This window comes from Cricetulus griseus, chromosome 2, assembly GCF_003668045.3.
Source record: "Cricetulus griseus strain 17A/GY chromosome 2, alternate assembly CriGri-PICRH-1.0, whole genome shotgun sequence".
Taxonomy (NCBI): Eukaryota; Metazoa; Chordata; class Mammalia; order Rodentia; family Cricetidae; genus Cricetulus; species Cricetulus griseus.
The window spans coordinates 231,659,976-231,680,212 of NC_048595.1; the positions used below are offsets into that span (position 1 = coordinate 231,659,976).

At 46.8% G+C, this 20,237-nt stretch overlaps 1 protein-coding gene across 2 annotated transcripts in view; it reads left to right on the forward strand.

The window, feature by feature from the left end:
• The window catches only part of Tshz1 (teashirt zinc finger homeobox 1), a 70,776-nt gene extending 52,829 nt beyond the window's left edge, over nucleotides 1-17,947 (forward strand). The window contains exons 1-3 of one of the 2 annotated variants that reach the window (XM_035440300.1): nucleotides 6,624-6,765; nucleotides 7,177-7,344; nucleotides 13,382-17,947. In XM_035440300.1, coding sequence (XP_035296191.1) covers nucleotides 7,302-7,344; nucleotides 13,382-16,593 — 3,255 coding nt within the window. In that variant the 5' untranslated portion in view covers nucleotides 6,624-6,765; nucleotides 7,177-7,301 and the 3' untranslated portion in view covers nucleotides 16,594-17,947. Of the gene's footprint in view, nucleotides 1-6,623; nucleotides 6,766-7,176; nucleotides 7,345-13,381 lie in introns of those variants that run through there. The other variant, XM_027403713.2, reaches the window with a different exon arrangement.
• Nucleotides 17,948-20,237: the final 2,290 nt, after the last annotated feature.

Below are 20,237 nucleotides of genomic sequence, written 5' to 3' on the forward strand. Positions count from 1 at the left end.
TGGCAGGCCTTCAAGTGTCCTGCACTGCAGCCCTTGATGACGAGGGCTGTAGTGTTGCTGACCTCAGTGGAGATTGAGACTTTGCATTAAATTCTGTTTTGAACTCAAGACTCTCACTGTTGTTGGTGGGAAATGATGCCACTTAGCAACAACATGGCTGTATCAAGAGCCTGGGGTTGGGAACAGCTTTCTGGAGAGAGGTCTTTGCATATACCTGACTGTGCATTTTCTTACTTAAGCTCTGTGCCTCAGTTTCTGCCCCTGGAAATAGGCAGAGTGTTTTTAGGATGTGATTTCAAGACAGAGAGAGGTATGAAGGCGTGCTTGGTGCTTGGTGCTTGGTGCAGTGCCTGGTCCAGAGTGTAGGCTCATGAAGAATCCTCTGCCACAGTGGTCTTGCCATGTGGTAAGTGGTCTTAGCATGCCAGACCCAGTGCCGTTGAGATGCTCTGTGGGCATGTGGTGCTAACCCCAGAACAAGTCAGTTGTTTCCCTCAAGATGATGCTATATCCTTCATTCTCCAGATAAGCTGCTCCTGTAGTGAGGAAATCCTCGTCTCAAAGGGAACTCTTTTCCATCGAGATAATGTGGCTTTTTTCTCTTTAGCATTGGGTTTCACTGTTGCCACTGGAGAGAAAATACCGGAGCTGACAGTGGTGTGCTTTCTTCTCCTTCTAGAGAGGAGTGTGGGTGTGCGTGCACACATGCATGTGTGTGTGTGAGAGAGAGAGAGTATGTGTGTGTGTGTGTGTGTGTGTGTGTGTGAGAGAGAGAGAGAGAGAGAGAGAGAGAGAGAGAGAGAGAGAGAGAGAGAGAGAGAGAGCAAGAGTGCTGACAGGTGGGCTTCCTTCTTCTAGAGAGGAATGTGTGTGTGTGTGTATGTGTGTGTGTGTGTTCGTGCATGTGAGGTTTTGTTTCAGCCAGTCCTGTAGTTACTTGAGATCTGTTAGCATCATATGTCCTTTTCCCTGCACGCACGTGGCTCTGCCATCTTGTGCTTTGGCACCTACTCCTGCTCTGTTGTTTAGATTCTTTGAGTATACTTTCTCTTTCTTCTACCAGCAAATATCATCTTGTATCATCATCATTGGCATAAGCACACTCAGCATTTCCTTCCAATGGTTTCATGGGCAGAACCAGGGGAGGAAAAGGGAGGGAAAGCGGGCAGCATGAGAATTAGTGGGGCTGTTGTTGTGGGCACCAGCTGCTCTTAGGAGGACTCTCCTTTATAAACAGGAGGAATATAATTTGTCAGTTTCTTACACTCCACAAATAAAGGAGGAATATAATAATTTGTTGGTTTCTTACAAATGAAGCTTTCACTTTAGAGTCTTTCCCTAGAAGTCCTGTTGCTAAGCATATTGCCTCTAGCTGGTATCTGGACATGTTCAGTGGGGAAATGTCCTAGGACTAGGAATTGGTGTTCAACATACAAAATTTAAATCCAAGTCTCAACTAGTCTGTGGGCAATAAATATCTTCCCAAGAGTTTGGGTGTCTGGGAAGAATGTTCAGAGCCTGGACAGTGGCTTCTGTGCCCTTTTCCTCCTTCTCAAGGAGGCAAATGAAGTGAAATCCACTCACCTGCTGATTTCCCTCCTTGGGTGCCCCAGGCATCCTGGGCCTGCAGTCTTGCTAGTCCCATCCTAGCATGCTCAATAATGCAGCAAGATGTTGCTCCACCACGGGTGTCACCTGTCGAGGTGAGTCATGCCTGTGCCTATATGAAGTGACAGCCATCTTTGAGCACCAGGGGCTCCAGCCGACTTCCCTTTCATCATTCCCCAGGGAAGGGAACATTTCGACAAGGTGTTTCCCCTTCCAAGTTCTTTCTTCCTGCTCCTCCCTCCTCCCCTCACCCTTACCCTCCTCCCCACTCTCCCAACACACCTGATCAAAACATTACCCTCCCACTAAGGTTTCTCTCTCCAAATTAAGTGAGTCCAAACAGCCTGGGAATTTTCACACAGAAAGTGCAAAAGCTGATGCACAAAGTTAATGAATCCGGTAGCGGAGAGCATATGATGGAGTCAGATAATGTGATCCAGCCGCCTTCCTGCTCCTCGCACTCCCGTAAAGGATGTACGGAAGTTAGTTACATGGCGTGATTCTAACATCTGTCCTACCCCATAATGGCAATTTGTATAAGTAATGGAAACAGGTTAAATACTTCCATTCTAATGTTGCCGGCAGGGATGAAAATGAACATTTCAATGAAATCATCCGACAGAGAGGAAAGGGGAGGGGGTCCAGACGGATTCATCTCCACTCCCTTTGGTGATGGGAGCCTAATGAGAATGCTGGGATGGATAGTTTATCAGATGGAAGAGGAAGAGCCAGTGAGTCTCCAAGATAGAATCACTGTAGAACCGCACAGCACCTCAGTCTCTCTGGCAGACCTTTGCTAATAACGTACTCTCTTCACTGCGAGGGAGCCCGGGAGGGAGAAGTTGGGGGCTCTGCATCTGTGTGTTCCTCTAATGGGGTATGGCGAGGGTCATCTCCAGCTGCAGAAACCACTAGGGAGAGCTTCCTTGGTGGTGGAGGATCCTGTCTGAGATGTAAAGGGAGGAACCACTGCTGTCCTCCTCACTTATTTCCTTGTTAATTATAAACAATCTGCTTTGGGAATGGCTGTTTCTTTGCTGGTAGAATCAACGTGTGTATCCGGAAGTTGCTTCTTCGAAGAGCCATTTTATATGAATTGCTGATGCTATTTGGAAATATTTCTAAAGTGGAACTTAGCTCTTTGCTGCCACATACTCTATAAAACCCCTGTACCTCTAGAGCAGCAGCAGGCTGCTGGCTGCTAGCAAGGGATGTTCAGGTGTGCCCAGGAGCCCCTGGGTGTGGAAACTAGCACATGAATTTGGAGTCTGTGTCCAGAATCACTACTGTCTCCTACCCAGATGGTATTGCTTGACATCCACACGGGTAAAAAGGGAAAACCCTCAGGAATGGGAAAATGACTTAGTAGATAAAGCACCCGACTCACTGGGCAGGTGCGCCTGTATTCCCAGCAACCAGCAAAATCAGTGAGCCCTGGATTCAGCAGAAGAATCTGTTTCAATAAATTCAGTAAAGAACAATCGAGAAAGACACTTCTGGCTTTCACAAACATGCACACATGTTGTATGTGTGCATGAGCACATGAATACATGTGTACACTTTACATGTAGGTACAACACACACGGTAGTGAAAACATCTGGTCAACCAGGCTGTTGTGCCGTACTGAAGACCAGTAAGTAAAAGATTCCAGCCCCCCACATTTAGAGTGTTCTTTCCTTGAGGATGCCTTCCACTGTTCCCCAAATGCTTCCTGTCGGAGGGTGTAGCCACAGGTGTATGCTACTCTGTCCGTTGCAGGGTATTGGGGGCAACCAGCTTGGAAAGGCCTGATTTTCCACAGTGTATTCCACACTGGGTCTTAGAGAGCAGAGCGTGCTCCTGGAAGCCTCTCTTCTATTGTTGCCTCAGCTTGTTGAACTGAGCATCCACACTTTTGTGCCTCTATCCAAGGAACAATGGTGATGATGAGGCAGAATTCTGGGAGCATTCACCTCTGATGGAATACAAAACAGGGTGGCTCAGGAACACACCTTTACTTGGTGCATTAACTGGGGTGCAGATTAAGATGCATGTTGGGGGGGGGATACAGACCTAATTGCTCAGAGCCAGTGTTAAGGCTCAAGGGAATTCAGAACTTTACTACATCCAGCCATTAAAAACAAACAAACAAACAAAAAAAAAAAACAAAAAAACCCCAAATACAGCTGTCACTTCTCACTATCCTTAAAGTGACTGTTGACAAGAGTGAGCTGTGTTTTCTCTAAAGAAACAAAGATGTTTTTAACAATGTTGGGCTTCAAATAGAGAAATATAGTTTTTATCTAATTTGCCAAAGATACAATGTTTGTGCCTCATTATATATAGTTAGGATTTGAGATGAAAATATTTTTTTCAGACAATATGTGTGTATTTACGTTGTAAGCCATCAAGGCACACATGGTTGGTGTCACATTAAGCTGTAACAGGGCTGTATACATTGCCTTCTGTCCACTCATATTAGAACACACAGACTCTAATGTGGCTCGGGATGACAGCACATCTTTAGGGACACATTGGCATCCAGAAGGCACATTTTATGACAAAAAATATTAACAGGGTTTAATTTTTTTTAATGGAGTCTGATTGTAGATTCCTCTCTCCCATTCCTGACTTGGGCACAGTGGGGATGAGAAGTTTTCCAGGTTTGCATTGCATACATGCATGCACTGGCCTATAGCCTCTTCTGTGCTGCTGGTCTGTATTTGCTCTTGTGGCCTGTGAGACAGCTTCCTATGCCACTGTCCCCACAGCAGGACATACTGTCTGTGTTCACACTGTCACAATTGGCACCACTGTGTTATGCTCAGGAAGGGCGGGGGAGAGGAGTGCTAGCAAAGCTGTTTTGACACAAAAAGAAATAGCAGAAACGATGATTCGGAGTCTTTGTTTTAGTTGATGGGGAAAATGTCATTTATTTCTGTAAGTAATTGTGAAGGGAGAATTTTATACTGCAGTTATCAATTCCTGGCTGCTCATTCATCAGATTTTCATGTTGGGGGTGGGGAGAGGCAGGGGTGTGTGGATGGTGCTGGGGCAGGGGTTCCTGGAGAAAATGCAACCAGGAGATGAATTTCCTGGGGTTCATCAGACTCTTTCTCTAAAAAACCCGTTAGGACAAAAATTATATCCATTCACCTTGTGAAGTATTTTGTTCTCACAGTTTCATCTGTAGAAATAGCAATCTCTACAAATATACTGTTTTCCAGTATATTTGCACACATGAGAATGAAAGATTTTTGGAAAACTGTAGCCTGTATAAAACAAAAGATTTTTAGAAATGTGTCACATGTAGTGAAAACAAAGGACGGTGATAAATAATCCCATTAGCTGAATTAGAAAGTTCTCTCCTCCCCCTGTTTAAAAAAAAAATCTTTTAAGAAAGCATCTTTGAAAGCAATTATGAGGATTCACTGATAATAGTAAAAATAAGCCTAATTTAGTCTGATAAAATTACATCCTCTGTCGTGACAGGGCAGATAAAATTCAATTCAGACACCGGTATTGTTATTAGAGCTACTTAAGGGAAGTCTATTGCTGTGTGACCTTGTGCGTAGTTTCTGACCAGGTATAGGAGCAATTGTGGGCGATGCTGGCTCATGGTTCACCATGTTCATAGAAAACCCATATCTACCCGTGGCATACTTAAAGATGAAAAGGTACCCTAACATGGTGTCCATCCTGACTCCTCAGCACCCACTGTGTCCTGTTACCAGCTGGCATCAGTGCAAGGGACATTCTCTAACCAGTGTGTCTTAGAAGATAAGACACTTAATCTTTATGTTGGAGATACAATTCTGGGAAGTGTGCTGTGGTTTCTGGCATCGTGAAGGCCCTGTTTATTTTCCTCCCATTCTCAAGTCTTAAGACCCCCAGCTGAGGCCTTCAGAAGGAACTTTATAGAAGACTTAATCAGTGTGACAGGGACCAAGGATGATTGTGGTCTGGTGGCATTCTTCACAGGCTTTTCACGTTGGTTGAGGTGTAAGTCAGGTCAAGACCCTGGTCCCCAGTCATGATTTTCTGTCTTCTATCAGGGGAGTCCTACCTGTTGATTAAAGTCACTGTTTAGGGTGCCAGACACTACTAGGCTGGGGGTCCCAGGCTCTGGGTGAATAGACCTAGAGTCTTCCTCTGCCTTAGGATGGGGGAAGGGGTCCTGTCCTTTCAGACTTGGGGTTTCGACTAAGTGATGCTTGACTTTGGGTTCGTACATCTTGAGTGAGACTTGACCTTGTAGAACCAGAAAACGTTCTGTTGTATTCCTGCATGCATGCAGCTGCTAAAGAAACCCATCACTGTCCTCTAATGCCTAGGAGAGCCATGCATCTCCCACTTTTCTCAGTCCACTCTCAGGTCCCTTGGCCTTTCCAAGTTTCTCCTGTACTGTTCCTCTTCTTTTTCTTCCTGACACCTCAAAGCATCTTGAGAAGCTTTTCATCGTTTTATGTGGTATCTCTACTACCCTTCTTGTAATGTTGTGTTGTAACCTGCAGCCTGTGTGAGACAACAGATTAGTACTGATTTGATTATGGGCAGACTGGAAAGGGTCTTGGAATATGCTTCCTTATTTCTAAGATAATTTTGAATTAAATTCTGGATCACCGAAAGAAAGAAGAAATTGTATTTATTTTAGGGCAGTTACCAATGGATTCCTAATTAAAATTGGAATTCAGGGGAGGTCATTTTTATTTAGTGACCCTGCAGTTCTTAAAGATGGCTTATACTGGGGCTTAGGTAAAGAAAGACTTACGTTACAAGTCAAATGCATCAGTCAAAGTGTTTTAACAATCTCTACCAGCAACTAAAATTTGCAAAAGTGATAGAAACATTTTTGTCCCTATCACATCAGAGCAGAAGTGGCCTTTCAGCCTTGCTGGGCAGAGTGTCAGCTTTCCTGCAAGCAATCAGAACTATGCTAGCACATTAATGTGTATTGTGCTTACATTTTTATGTTCTTTTCAGTCTGGGAAGGATGTGTTTGCCTGTATCTGCTTTCTCTGCATTTTTTCCCCTGATAGATTTGGACTCTCATCAAAACCACCTGCTCTCTCCATGGCAAAGGTGAAGTTACTTTACAAGTGATCAATTATAAATTTGGAAGAAGTTGTGTTTTGCAAGATTCTGTGATGAACTGAAGCCACACATCCGTCCTTTAGGTGTGTGTGAGCCCCTTTTGTGAATTAATCCCTTAGAGTAAATGTATTTTGATATATCGGCCATCTGTTCAGGAGTATCACATTTGCCAGTTTAAAAAAAAGTTGGGTGTAGATAAACATGCAATTTGGTCTGATTATAGTTTCACCAGGTGGCAATACAATAGCAAAGTTAGTGTTCACTGTAAGGCAGTCAGTCACCAAGCAGTGACTAAAGACCTGGGATTTTTATTTGATACTTTTAAACAGCCACTTTCCTGTCACAGCTGATCTCATGACATGGGCTAACGAGGGAAACAGAGCAGGGGTGGAAGGAGTCCCTAGGCTCTCACCCATGTGGGTTTATCCCTGCCCTTGGAAGATCCCTGGAAGCTGCTTTAGTACCTACGTTGGGCTTCCTACCTTTCTTCCTAGGTGCTATGGAACATTCTTACAGTCCATGAAGCTGATGAAAGGCACAGGAAAAGAAGGCCCCAGATAATCTCTGCATCACATGTCACACCTGGTACCAGGACACTGTCTCTACTGGTTTAGCTCCCATGGGGACAGGCAGATTGTCATTTTCTTCCTGTTGTCCCTCGGGTAGGTTGAGAGTGACATATGGCTGAGCTGGGGTGCCTTTTCCACAGAAGCACAAAAACATCACTGGGCAGGCATGTTAGTATGTGTTGTTGTTCATTCTGTGTGTACCTCTTCCAGGTGCAGCAAAGACAAGCAGGTGTCTTGGTGCCTTCCAGACACTGTAACAATATCACAGACTGGGTGAGATACAAGCAATGAAAGCTGAGTTTCTTCCTATTCAGAAGCCAGAAATGCAGGTTAAGGTATCAGCAGATCTTACTCATCTCACTGTGTCCCGCTGTGGAGGTTGGGGCAAGGCAGCACTGTAGACCTTTCTTTAGTTGGACCCTGATCCTACTCACGTGGGATCCACCCTTGTGACCTAGTCACCACCCAAAGTCTCTCCTAATCCCCTTACACTGATGACTAGATTTCATAGGTGAATTCTGGGGGCACAAACATCCAAACCATAGCAACAGATAAACAGAGTTGGGCATAATGGCCACAATGATTTCTGTAACCTCAAAAGCTGCTTTGTTGCCATGGTTGGATTTTGGGAGGAATCAATACCCCAGGGAGTGAGTTTGTGTGTTGGGCTTACTCTCTACTAAGATCAACAGGCCTTGTGTCTGTCCTTCTTCCATCCTCTCTTTGTGAAGACTGCTGTTAAAGGGAGATAAGTAAGGTGGCTGTCCTTAGGAGGGAACCACAGTCGACATAGACCCCCTCCCAATCGATACAAGTGCAGTCAATACAAGCACACCCCGTTTCTCTATATCCAGGCATCTTGGGAGCACCCTTTTCTTTGGGTCACCCCCAAATCCCAGGATCACTGGGATTGACCTGCTTTTGCATGACAGGGATTGCAGTTTGGGCCCTTTTGTGCATCCTTCCCTGATTGGGACAGGCCTGCTTTTGTGTCTATTAAAGTCAGGGCATGAGAAGCCCTTCTTGCTGTCGGCCTGCAGAATCCAGGATAGGGAATTCTTCATGGCCTTTATCCTGCGCCTTGGGTCACCCTATTCTCTGTAGGTATTGAACTTTGAAAGGAAATTCTGCAGGTTTTGGATTTTTTAGGGTTCAGGCTGGGGATTCCAAGACTGTGTCCGTGGCATTTGGAAGTGGAGGTTGTCACAGGTGGAGCTGGGTGCTCAGCAGCTGCTCTAGAAAGGCAGCCTCAAACCACTGGGCAAAGGTATGCCTGTCTGCAGCTATCACTCAAGGTTTTGTGTCTCCTCATGTGTCATAGTGAAAAAGCAACTAATTAAAAATAGATACAGTACACTATGGAACATGGACAAAAGTGAAATTTCAAGCTGAAAAATAGAAGGTCTCTGGGTATCAGGCATTGGAAGAACATGCAATACAAGGGTAGACACGAAGTTAGAGGTGGAGGCTGGAGTGAGCCTCGCCAACTAAAAACCAGAAGTCCAGGCTACCCGTTTGCCTGTCTGGAAGACTCTGCAGCTGTCTTCTGAGGGGCCACTCAGTGAGGTCATGCAATGAAGAGTGACAGGGGAGGTGGATGAGGGCATGCTGGACAGCCAGGGGAGAGACCACATCTGATTGGATCTGACTATCTGAAGCCCTGATTGATTGGTCAACATTCAAGAAAAGTGAGAGTAGCAATGGACACAGCAGTCTGACATCCCTGCCCAGTAGGAACAAACTGTTCTCTATGCTACTTGGACCTGTTGGTGGCTCTACCCAGTGGGTGCTCAGGGAGCACTACATATGGCTAGCTGATTTCGGAAATGGCATGTGGTAGCTAGTGTGAATTAAATGGAAAACTTTGGAGAAGAGTTTGAAAACATCAATATTTACCAAGGGGCGCTTCAGCCAACACTCAGAAAACCACGCACATCCATTAGCTCGGAGAAACCACCATTAACACGCACTGAAAAGGGTTTCCCATCGTACTGGCCATGCGACTGTATTCTGCCTTTGTTGTCTTTGACTTTCTTCAGGCCATTAGATCGTGTGTGTGTGTGCGCGCACGCGCGCATGCAAATGTGCATATATGAAGGTGTATGTATATGCTTGTGCTTGTTAAGGCTGGAGATCAGCCTCAGGTGTTGTTCCTCAGGACCTGATTAGCCTCATTAGGTGAGGCTGGCTAACAAGTGAGCCCCAGGGAGCCACATGCATCCTCCTTCCCAGTGCTGGGTTATAACGTGCCATTTACATGTATGTGCTCTGAGGATTGAACTCGGACCCGGATTCTCATACCTGCGTGTCGAGCGCTATACCAACTGGCTATGTCCTAGAACGTGTTTTTGAATGTTTGAATGGTATTTCCTTCTGGGAGTGAGCTTCTGCTCCCTTGACTGCCCCTCTCTATTGAAGACTTGGATTTTGGTAAAAGTTCTATGCAGTGAAGCTGTCCAGAAAGGCTTCGTGTACCATCTTAGGCCACATATCGAAGACTAAAGATTTTGAACTAGAAAGGTGTCAGATTTTAAAATGTCTCTCCTTTTTGCTGTGGGTATTTGATATTCTCTTTTCTTTAACTGTCTGGTGCCTCCTAGGCTTTAATCCAAAGCTACAAAGGCCACTGGTGGGACACAGCTCCCATGTTCCTTGGCATGTGTCACACACAGCTGGAGCCATCGTCTGTGGCTGACACATGGTTTCTGAGAACACTGGAAGGCGGCACCCTTGCCTTTCTCTGGCAGTGTCTGTGAGTTGGGGGAAGCTCCAGGCTTGTGGTGATCAGTGTAGGACGCATGGAAGGCTTTGATGGTCACAGGCCTGCACAGGCTTTTGAGGTTGAGGTCGGGGCCAGCCATCTATACTGCATTGGAACAACTCAGGAGGCACAGAGCCATCAAGGGTACACAGGGATGCCAGCGCTGAGGTCTGTGGACCTTTGCCACTCCCAGAAGTCATTTTCAGATAGGTGTGTCTGCAAGGTAGATGAGCTAAGTGGGACAGGGAGAAACCCAGCCATCCAGGCCCAGCTTTCATGGTGGTCCTGCCCCTTCTCTCCCCGTGAAATGCTCATCCTGCTTCAGTTTCTGGGAGACATAAGCTCTGAGGAGCAGGTGTGGCATTTCCCTTCTACATCCACCTTCCAGAGAATGGTCCCTAGGGTGGGGAGCCCTGTTCTTTGTGGCTCTGTTCCATGACCCTAGGTCATTTTCTGTTGTGCTGGCATTGTGGGATTGTTCATAATTTACATGTCAGCTCAGTGTAGGAGCCTCAGCATGCAAACTCAGAAGGGTAGAGAAAGGTGTAGTCTCTGTGACTACACTTCTGCTGGAACAGGGGAAAGCAAATGTGTAGGATGGCATGGAAAGAGGCTACCAATACCAGATACCCATGATCTAGACTCCAGCCACACTGCCCATACTTTACCTTTTCCTCAGGCAGGACAGCCCAGCCAGCTTCCTATGAGGGAAATGGGGCTTATCAGTGGGTGCACGTGGTACCCCAGGACTGGATATCTTAAACATTGAGCTCTTGTGACAAAATGGAAACGTGTGTGGTCTGGAAGTTGTCTCAGAATGTTGTAAGCCTTCCGTTTTCTAGCAGGGCTGTAGAACTACACAGCAATTGATGCCCACAGACAGAGCCCGAGGCCTCACACTGTCAGTCCTTCCTCACGCTAGTGGTACAGCATTAGCAGAACTGCAACTCCTGGTTCATTAATGGACTGCTACTCCACCCTGCTGTGAAGGGACCAGGGCATGTATGTTCTGACTGCTCTGGGATTTCCCACAGAGATGGGCTGAGTTTGGGTGTAGAGAGGTAGTGTGCATGGGTGGTCTGCAGGGCCTCAGGGTCTCCATGTGGCAGATTCAGTGGTCTCCCTCTGTGTGTACATATGTGTGTGTTTCTGTGTATGGGGTGGTCATGCATGTGCAGCTACATGTCCCCACACATGCAGGTACTTCCATATGCATGTTCATACATGTGGGGTGGTCACACATGGGATCGCAATATGGTATAATGTATTGCTATCATGTGTGTACTTGTAAATACAGGCGACTGTGAATATGCTGTCAAGTATTGCAGGAGTGATCATGCACGTGCTGTCATGTGTTCTTATATGTACAGGAATGATAGTGCTGCCCTATTGTATTTATCCTTGCACATATGGATGGCTGTGCATGCATTTATAGTGCATGTGTTCAGCCAGATGGCGTGACTATGCATGCACTGTCATATGCATGCTCATATATACATAGACATATATATGTATGTATGTAAATTACCCGTGCTGTCACAAATGAGCTCACACATACCATGTGATTGTGCATGCACTGTCGTGTGTGTTTATGTGTATAGGGCCAATCATTTGTGTACTGTGAGTGCCTATTCCTCTGAAGCCTGGAGCCTTCCATTTGCAGGTGTGGAAGATTCCTGGTGCTTCGCCTGCCCCTGGCATCCTCCTTTGGGGCACAGAGATAGTCTTTGTCCCTCCTGTCACTCCTCTCTGAAAATGCTTGTGCTCTTTGTCACACTCCCTTAGGATCTGGCTCTGATAATGTGATAATGAATGATCACGTTTAATAAGACGCCCCTCTCAGGTCGCGTCAGTGCATTTTAATAGGGGCTTGCTGGAGAATACCTCAGCCTCAAATCTCCTAGTTATTCATGAAACACTAGGTCACCTAGATTTTCTGTCAGAGAAAGGAAGGGCAGATGAGAGAGAGAGAGAGAGAGAGAGAGAGAGAGAGAGAGAGAGAGAGAGAGAGAGAGATTGCTCAAGTAAGTTTAAGAGGTGGTAAAAATATGTCAGTAGAAAGATACATCAAAGCTTTTAAAATGATCTTAAGAATCAAGGTTTTGCATGGCACCTTGTATCTTTAGCCTGAAGTCCTGCAGGCAGCTGTCGGCCCATGGTAGCTATTGGGGCCTATACTGCTGCCTATACTCCTTCATAATTAAAAATTACTAAGATAAAGTATTCACAACATGAAAGTGACCATTTAACCATTTTTTTCAAGTTCAGTAGAATCCAGAGCATTCTTGCTGCTGGGCTGCAACCCCCGTCTCCTAACTAGGCCTTTTCCATCTTGCAAAACAGCAACCGTAGCCATGAGACATCATTTTCCCACTGACCTCATCCCAGCTCTGGCCCTGCCACCCACCACTGTCTTTATGAACCTGACTGCTGGACAGGCCTTACATGAGGGCACAAGACAGTCTTTGTCCTTTGTAAGTCACCGATTTTCCTTCATTTGGTATCTTCAAGGCTCACCCATGTCTTGGCAGGGTCAGAGGTCAGTGTTTTCCTTTCTAGAACTAGATGACGCTCCATGGTGTGGATGACCACATCTGTCCATATGATGAATGTTTGTCTTATTTCTTCCTTTAGCTGTGTGTGTGTGTGTGTGTGTGTGTGTGTGTGTGTGTGTGTGTGTGTGTGATGCTTTGGGTATTTGCATGTGGCAGTGGCCTTGGTCACCCTCTGGCAGTCTTTCATAGGTAGCACTATGTTTTGTCCTAGTAGCAGACTCACGATGTGATAAGCATTTTTTTTTTTAGTGAAAAACCATATTATTTCCACTGCTTGCCAGGAGGGAGTATTTTTATTTGTGGAAACCATAGACTATTGCCTGGGAAATATATCATTCTAAGAAGAGAGATGAGTCCCTCCTGATTTCAACAAATTTGCCACCTACAAATCACAGGGGGCTTGCAAGTCAAACTAGGTTAGCATGTGGGAAGAGTACCCCCCCCCCCCGGCATTGGTGGGAGTTGTCTTTAAGAAAGGTGGTGCTAGTTTGGTAGAAGCAAGAGGATGAGTTCAAAGCTAACCTGGGCTACTTGAGAGAGGAAGGGAGGGGGGAAGGAAGAGGGAGAAAGGAAGTTAGAGAGAGCAGTATTTAGTCTTCTGTGCTGAGAAGAGCTGCACTTTGTGGGGGATGGTAGCCTTACTCCTGGCCTGCTGTGGTCCAGTGGGCAGGCACATGGAGTTGACGTTGAGGTGGCCTTGTAGTCTGGGAGCCTGGTTGAAAAACATCTTTTTAAAGATCACCTAACTGCCGGGGAGGCTGCGTCCTTGAAGATGATTTACTCCTCCTAACTGTGCTCCATTTTTCTCTCCTAGCTTATGTTCCCGAGGAAGAACTGAAGGCAGCCGAAATAGATGAGGAGCACGTGGAGGATGGTGGGCTGTCTCTGGACATTCAGGAGAGCGAATTCGCGTGCAGCGAAGAGACAGAGATCAAAGAGCCCCAGAGCTATCAGAATTCCCCAGTCAGCACTGCCACCAATCACGATGCTGGCTATGGCTCGCCCTTCAGCGAGAGCAGTGACCAGCTGGCCCATTTCAAAAGCTCCTCCTCCAGAGAAGAGAAGGAGGAGCCACAGTGTCCAGAGAGTGTCTCCTACCCACAGGACAGCTTGGCACAAATCAAAGCTGTGTATGCAAACTTATTCTCAGAGTCCTGCTGGTCTAGCCTAGCTTTGGATTTAAAGAAGTCAGGTTCGACCACCAGCAACAACGATGCCAGCCAGAAGGAGAGTTCCACCCCTACCCCCACACCCCCCACCAGTACTGCCAGCACCGCCTGTACCACAGCCACCACAGCCATTACCAGCTGCAGCACCAGCACCAGCCACAACAGCACCACCAGTAACAACAGCAGCTCCGGGTATGACTGGCACCAAGCTGCCCTGGCCAAGACGCTGCAGCAGACCTCGTCGTATGGGCTGCTTCCCGAGCCCAGCCTGTTTAGCACTGTGCAGCTCTACCGGCAGAATAACAAGCTTTATGGCTCCGTGTTCACAGGGGCCAGCAAGTTTAGGTGCAAAGACTGCAGCGCGGCGTACGACACCCTGGTGGAACTGACGGTGCACATGAATGAGACGGGCCACTACCGAGATGACAACAGGGACAAGGACTCTGAGAAGACCAAGCGGTGGTCCAAGCCCAGGAAGCGCTCCCTGATGGAGATGGAGGGAAAGGAGGATGCCCAGAAAGTGTTGAAGTGCATGTACTGCGGACACTCCTTCGAGTCCTTGCAAGACCTCAGTGTCCACATGATCAAAACAAAGCATTACCAGAAAGTGCCTCTGAAAGAGCCTGTGCCAGCCATCACCAAACTGGTCCCGTCCACCAAGAAGCGAGCGCTTCATGACCTGGCATCCCCTTGCTCCCCAGAGCCCACAGGCATGGCCACTGAGGTTGCACTGAGCGAGTCGTCCAAGGACCAGAAAACGGCTAACCCATATGTCACGCCCAATAACCGTTATGGCTACCAGAATGGTGCTAGTTACACATGGCAGTTTGAGGCCCGCAAAGCCCAGATACTCAAGTGCATGGAATGTGGCAGCTCCCACGATACCTTGCAGCAGCTCACGGCCCACATGATGGTCACTGGCCACTTCTTAAAGGTGACAACCTCTGCCTCCAAGAAAGGAAAACAGCTGGTGCTGGACCCTGTAGTAGAAGAGAAGATACAGTCCATCCCCCTTCCCCCTACTACTCACACCCGGCTGCCTGCCTCTAGCATCAAGAAACAGCCGGACTCCCCTGCAGGCTCTGTAGCCTCAGAAGAAAAGAAAGAGCCCGAGAAGGAGAAGGAGAAGGAGAAAGCTCCTCCAGCAGCTGGGGATGCAGAGAGAAAAATCAAGGAGGAGACTGAAGATGCCACTGAGAAGTTTGAACCCACTACCCTCTATCAGTACCTGCGGGAGGAAGACCTGGACGAGAGCCCCAAGGGGGGTGTAGATATCCTCAAGTCACTTGAGAACACTGTGTCCACGGCCATCAGTAAAGCCCAGAACGGTGCACCCTCGTGGGGCGGGTACCCCAGCATCCACGCAGCCTACCAGCTGCCGGGCACAGTGAAGCCGCTGCAGTCGGCTGTGCAGAGCGTGCAGATACAGCCATCTTATGCCAGCAGTGTGAAGTCACTGTCCTCCACAGAGCACAATGCCCTCCTACACTCCCCAGGGAGACTTACGCCCCCACCCCATAAGAGCAATGTGTCTGCCATGGAGGAGTTAGTGGAGAAGGTCACAGGCAAGGTCAATGTGAAGAAAGAGGAGAGGCCCATCGAGAAGGAGAAGGCCTCCCCTGTCAAGGCCACCTCCCCCGTGGCGAAGGAGAATAAAGATCTTCCTAAGTCAGAGGAGACTGGGAGTAAGCCACAGAAGAAGAGCTCAGATGTAGAAACTGGGAAGGCCAAAACAGAGGGTCCATTGGATGCACACACTCCTAATGGTACAGAGCCTCTTAAAGCCAAGGTCACCAATGGCTGCAGCAACCTGGGTATCATCACAGAGCACTCACCAGAACCTTCCTTCATCAACCCCCTAAGCGCTCTGCAGTCCATCATGAACACCCACCTAGGGAAGGTGTCCAAGCCTGTGAGCCCCTCTTTGGACCCCCTGGCAATGCTCTATAAAATCAGCAACAGCATGCTGGACAAGCCCATCTACCCTACCACCCCTGCCAAGCAGGCGGATGCCATCGACCGCTACTACTATGAGAACAGCGACCAGCCCATTGACCTGACAAAGGCCAAGAACAAGCCCCTGGTTTCAGGTGTGGCTGATGCTGTGTCCTCACCTCTTCGGGAGAGCGCCCTCATGGATATCTCAGACATGGTAAAGAACCTCACAGGCCGGCTGACTCCCAAGTCCTCAACACCCTCCACGGTGTCGGAGAAGTCAGATGCAGACGGCAGCAGCTTTGAGGAGGCCCTGGATGAGCTGTCACCTGTCCACAAGAGAAAGGGGCGCCAGTCTAACTGGAACCCACAGCACCTGCTCATCCTCCAGGCCCAGTTTGCCTCCAGCCTTCGAGAGACGGCAGAAGGCAAATACATCATGTCGGACCTGGGTCCTCAGGAGCGGGTACACATCTCCAAATTCACAGGGCTCTCCATGACCACCATCAGTCACTGGCTTGCCAATGTCAAGTACCAGCTACGGAGGACAGGGGGAACAAAGTTCCTGAAGAACCTCGACACAGGACATCCTGTTTTCTTTTGTAGCGATTGTGCCTCTCAGTTCAGAACTGCCTCCACGTACATCAGCCACCTGGAGACGCACCTGGGCTTCAGCTTGAAGGACCTCTCCAAGCTGCCACTTAGTCAGATCCAAGAGCAGCAGACCGTCTCCAAAGTTCTCGCCAACAAGACTCTGGGCCCGCTGGGGTCAGCCGAGGAAGACCTGGGCTCCACATTCCAATGCAAGCTCTGCAACCGAACTTTTGCGAGCAAGCATGCAGTGAAACTGCACCTTAGCAAGACACACGGCAAGTCGCCTGAGGACCACCTGATCTATGTGACCGAGCTAGAGAAGCAATAGTGCCCAGGTGTGCAAGTGACTGCGGAAATTCACTACCATCCTCATCGTGCTGCACTAGGCCTGGCCTGAGCCGCTGAAATCAGTCTCTCCTTTGTTGCTGAACTGCGTATCGTATCTGGACTTGGTTTTTCTTACACATATTTTGTAGTTATATTTATATGCTCTTTGTCTGACCTGTGCATGTTATTTTTCTTTTTTTCCGTGAGTCAAAGTCTGACCTTTATTTTCAGTCAGCATCCGTTCTTGATGTTAAGCTATCTTTTGTAGGAAATAGTGGGGCACGCTCGGAGACATTGTTTAGCGGTAAGGAAAGATGCAAACAGCAGCGATAAAGAGACATCCTAAAATTACGAAGTTGCCATGACAATAAAGGTCACAGGACCTGGTAGTGTCAAGTTTAACCCTTTGAGGACTTGTATCTCTGTGCCTTTCACTCAAAAATAAAAAAAAAATAAAAAAGATAGAGAAAAGGGGGAGAAGGCGCTTAAAGGCATCTCATTCGGATCAAAAGCTGTGTCAGACACAAAACTTATTTAATAATTAAAAATGAGCTTTTATATGCAGGACTGGTTTGTGAAAAGACATGCATGCAGCAGTTGGAGACAGAGAGCTGTCTAGGACTCACGGGGTTAGGAAGCCACAACTTTATATGTTCAAAACAAAAACAAAGTGTATCCCAGTTGCCACTATGCCCAAACCCTCTGGATGCTGAAAAATGCCACTTTTGGCAAAAAAAAGTATGCAAGCTTATTATTTAAAAAAATGTGTAAAAATGCTATTTCTTTTTTTTCCTGTAAAATACTGCAGTTTATAGTTATTTACAAATGTAAGCTTTGGTACCAGCTGACCTTTCTATAGCGTGATGCATTGGTAAATGAAAAAAAAAATAAACACAGGAAAAAAAAAAAAACAAAAAAATGGGGCAAATGTTGGATCCTTGTAAATTGCCAGCATCAGCTTACACACGCCTGTACGTTACATATCATATCATTTTAATCTATTCAACTTTCTTTGTACCTTCTGGCTGTATGCTTTCTCTTTTAACTTTTTATATTGTCATTTTATATTAAATTTCTGTGTATATAATGTAAAACCACAATTTTTGGATAAAATTTAGTTCCTGCAGCTTGATTTAAATAGAGGAATTTTACTGGCACCTGCATCTTCTCGGATGCATGTTCTCAGAGGAACTATCAGACAAAAATAAATAAATAAAAACAGAGCAAGCAATGCACTATTAATTATACATTTTGATGTCCCGTCATTAATATTGTACAGTACATTTTGGTTCACACAATTAAATCCACTGTTTTCTCAAATGTAAAATAAACCCACACACAGTTCTTGATTTACATAGATTGTCGTGTCATCATTATTTTTCCTCTGAGATGTTGTTACAACCACAAGAGGTATTGCGAATGCAATCAGCCAACAAAAAATTTTATTCAGATTCATCATTCCACGATTTGTGTGCTGACACACTTCATTCAGATGAGAAGTATTGAATTTCTAAAAGTTATAATTAACACCAGTACCTCCACTGGGTGTCAGGGGTTCCCAGCATTCAGTTCTTAGATGATGGCCACTTGGTCCCTGGATGGACTGGGGTGATTCTTTCAGATAATCCCTGCATACTGTTAGGAACGGTTATCACCATCCTCTCGTGTGGCCAGGCAGCAGGTGAGGCCTCATTACAGCTCAGGCCCTGAGGATCTCGGAATTAGTTTTGCTGCAAAGAGGAAAACCTGGTTTGGGAGCTTTAAAAAATATGCTTTTTGATAGCTATCACCTGGCTGTTTTTCCATTTAGTCATGGAGTCTTGCTTTTGTCATTTGTAAGGCACATGAGGGCTCTACCAAGAAGGCCCAGCACCGGTCCTGAGATGTCATGAATTCTAGATTCCTTAAGTTGTTGTCCTAGTCCATTTTGAACAACCAAGGACACTGGGACCTCTAGTCTCTTCCCTCAAAACACTTAGTCACGTGAGTGGGTTTTTGTTTTTTTGTTTTTTTGTTTTTCCATCTGCTTAAATTTTCATAGAATTATATCCCAAGGAAGCTAGGAACTCATGCTATGTTCAGAGTTGCCTAAACAGTCATGACACTTTGATGACTCCCTGGCTTGCTCCTGTTTCTGCTAATGGCTGGAGGAGGTGGTACAGGGCAGACCTGGCCATTCATGTTTGCACAGGCATCTGCACAGGGATGCTTGCTGAATTTTTCTAACCTTTTTCTCTGCTAAATAGCTGTGTCCTTTAGGAGCTTCAGCCATTAGACACACCAGTTCAATTACTGGGTGACTATATACGTAGGGCTGAAGGGGTGACAGTGGAATAGCAATCAGGCCTATGGTGTGGACATGGGGTCCTTGCAACCATGTATGGATGATATATGGATCTGCAAACATTTCACCCTCAAAGTAAGAGCTACGAAGTGGCAGTGTAATGGGAGATGAGAGTTCTGAGGATGAGCCCAAGGGGACTGTCCTGTCCTCAAGGTCACTTGCAGCTTGAGCTCTGATCACCGGGGGTCAGATACAGAATTCCAGATTTCTTTTCTTAATGTTTCTTTCTTTGTAATTCCTCAGCTCATTGGGATATTATTATCATTCCAGTTTCCCAGTTGGTGGGTAGAGGTTATCTCAACACTACAAAGACTGTGACCCCAGTGCACACCACTGAGTGCTTCTACAGGGCCAAGTCCTTCCGTGTGCTGCTCATGTGAAACCATTCCTTCCTCACAGCTCTGCACCAGCTCCCTGTCAGCCCAATTGCAGATCTGGAGCCCAGTCACAGCAATGGGCAGGTATTTGTTTAGCCTTGTCATATGGCTTGTCATGGACAGAAGTTGGACTTTGATCCCCTAAGCACTTACTATGGTGTCTGGAGTACGTGCCCCAGGTGAAACACTGATTTGGTCCCAGGAAGAGGCCAGCCAGGTTTTTTTGTTTGGTTGCTTGCTTGCTTGCTTGCTGATGAGATAGAGCATCACCCTAGAAAATAGAGAGCTGAACTTTGGCCTGGGTTGGTAAGCAGCTATGAGAGCAGCCATAGTGAGCAGACAGCCTAACATCCTTCCAGCCACCTCCAACTGTCGCTGCAGCAGGTCACAACCTTCGGTGACATCATCTTCTGCTGGATCTGGAAAATAAGTAAAAATGAAATGGAGATGGAGGGCTGGAGAGAGAGCACAGCTGGCAGAGCATTTGCTATGGTAGCAGAGCTCACCAGAGTTGGATCCCTAGAGCCAGGTGAACAAAGTCAGTTGCAGGAAGCACATAGCTGCAATCCCAGAGCAGGGGAGGAGGGGCAGACGCAGACCCTTGGCTCACAAGCCAACCCTCCGAGCCTGCTTGGTGAGTTCCAGCCTAGTGAGAGACCCTGTCTTAGAAAACAAGTGGATGGTGTAGGAAGAATGGGAGACAAGGTTGTCCTCTGAATTTCACACGCATGTGTATATATGCAGGCACGCACATGAACATATAATATACATGGACACCACGAGACTAATCTGAGGGTTAAATCAAATGCCCACTCTTCCTTCACTTTACTGGGGCATACATCCACCATCTTTTGTCAGTCCCAGAATATAGGCTTCTGTAAACCATGAGATCCTCCCTGTTTCTCCTTGTTCCTTAGTCCTGAC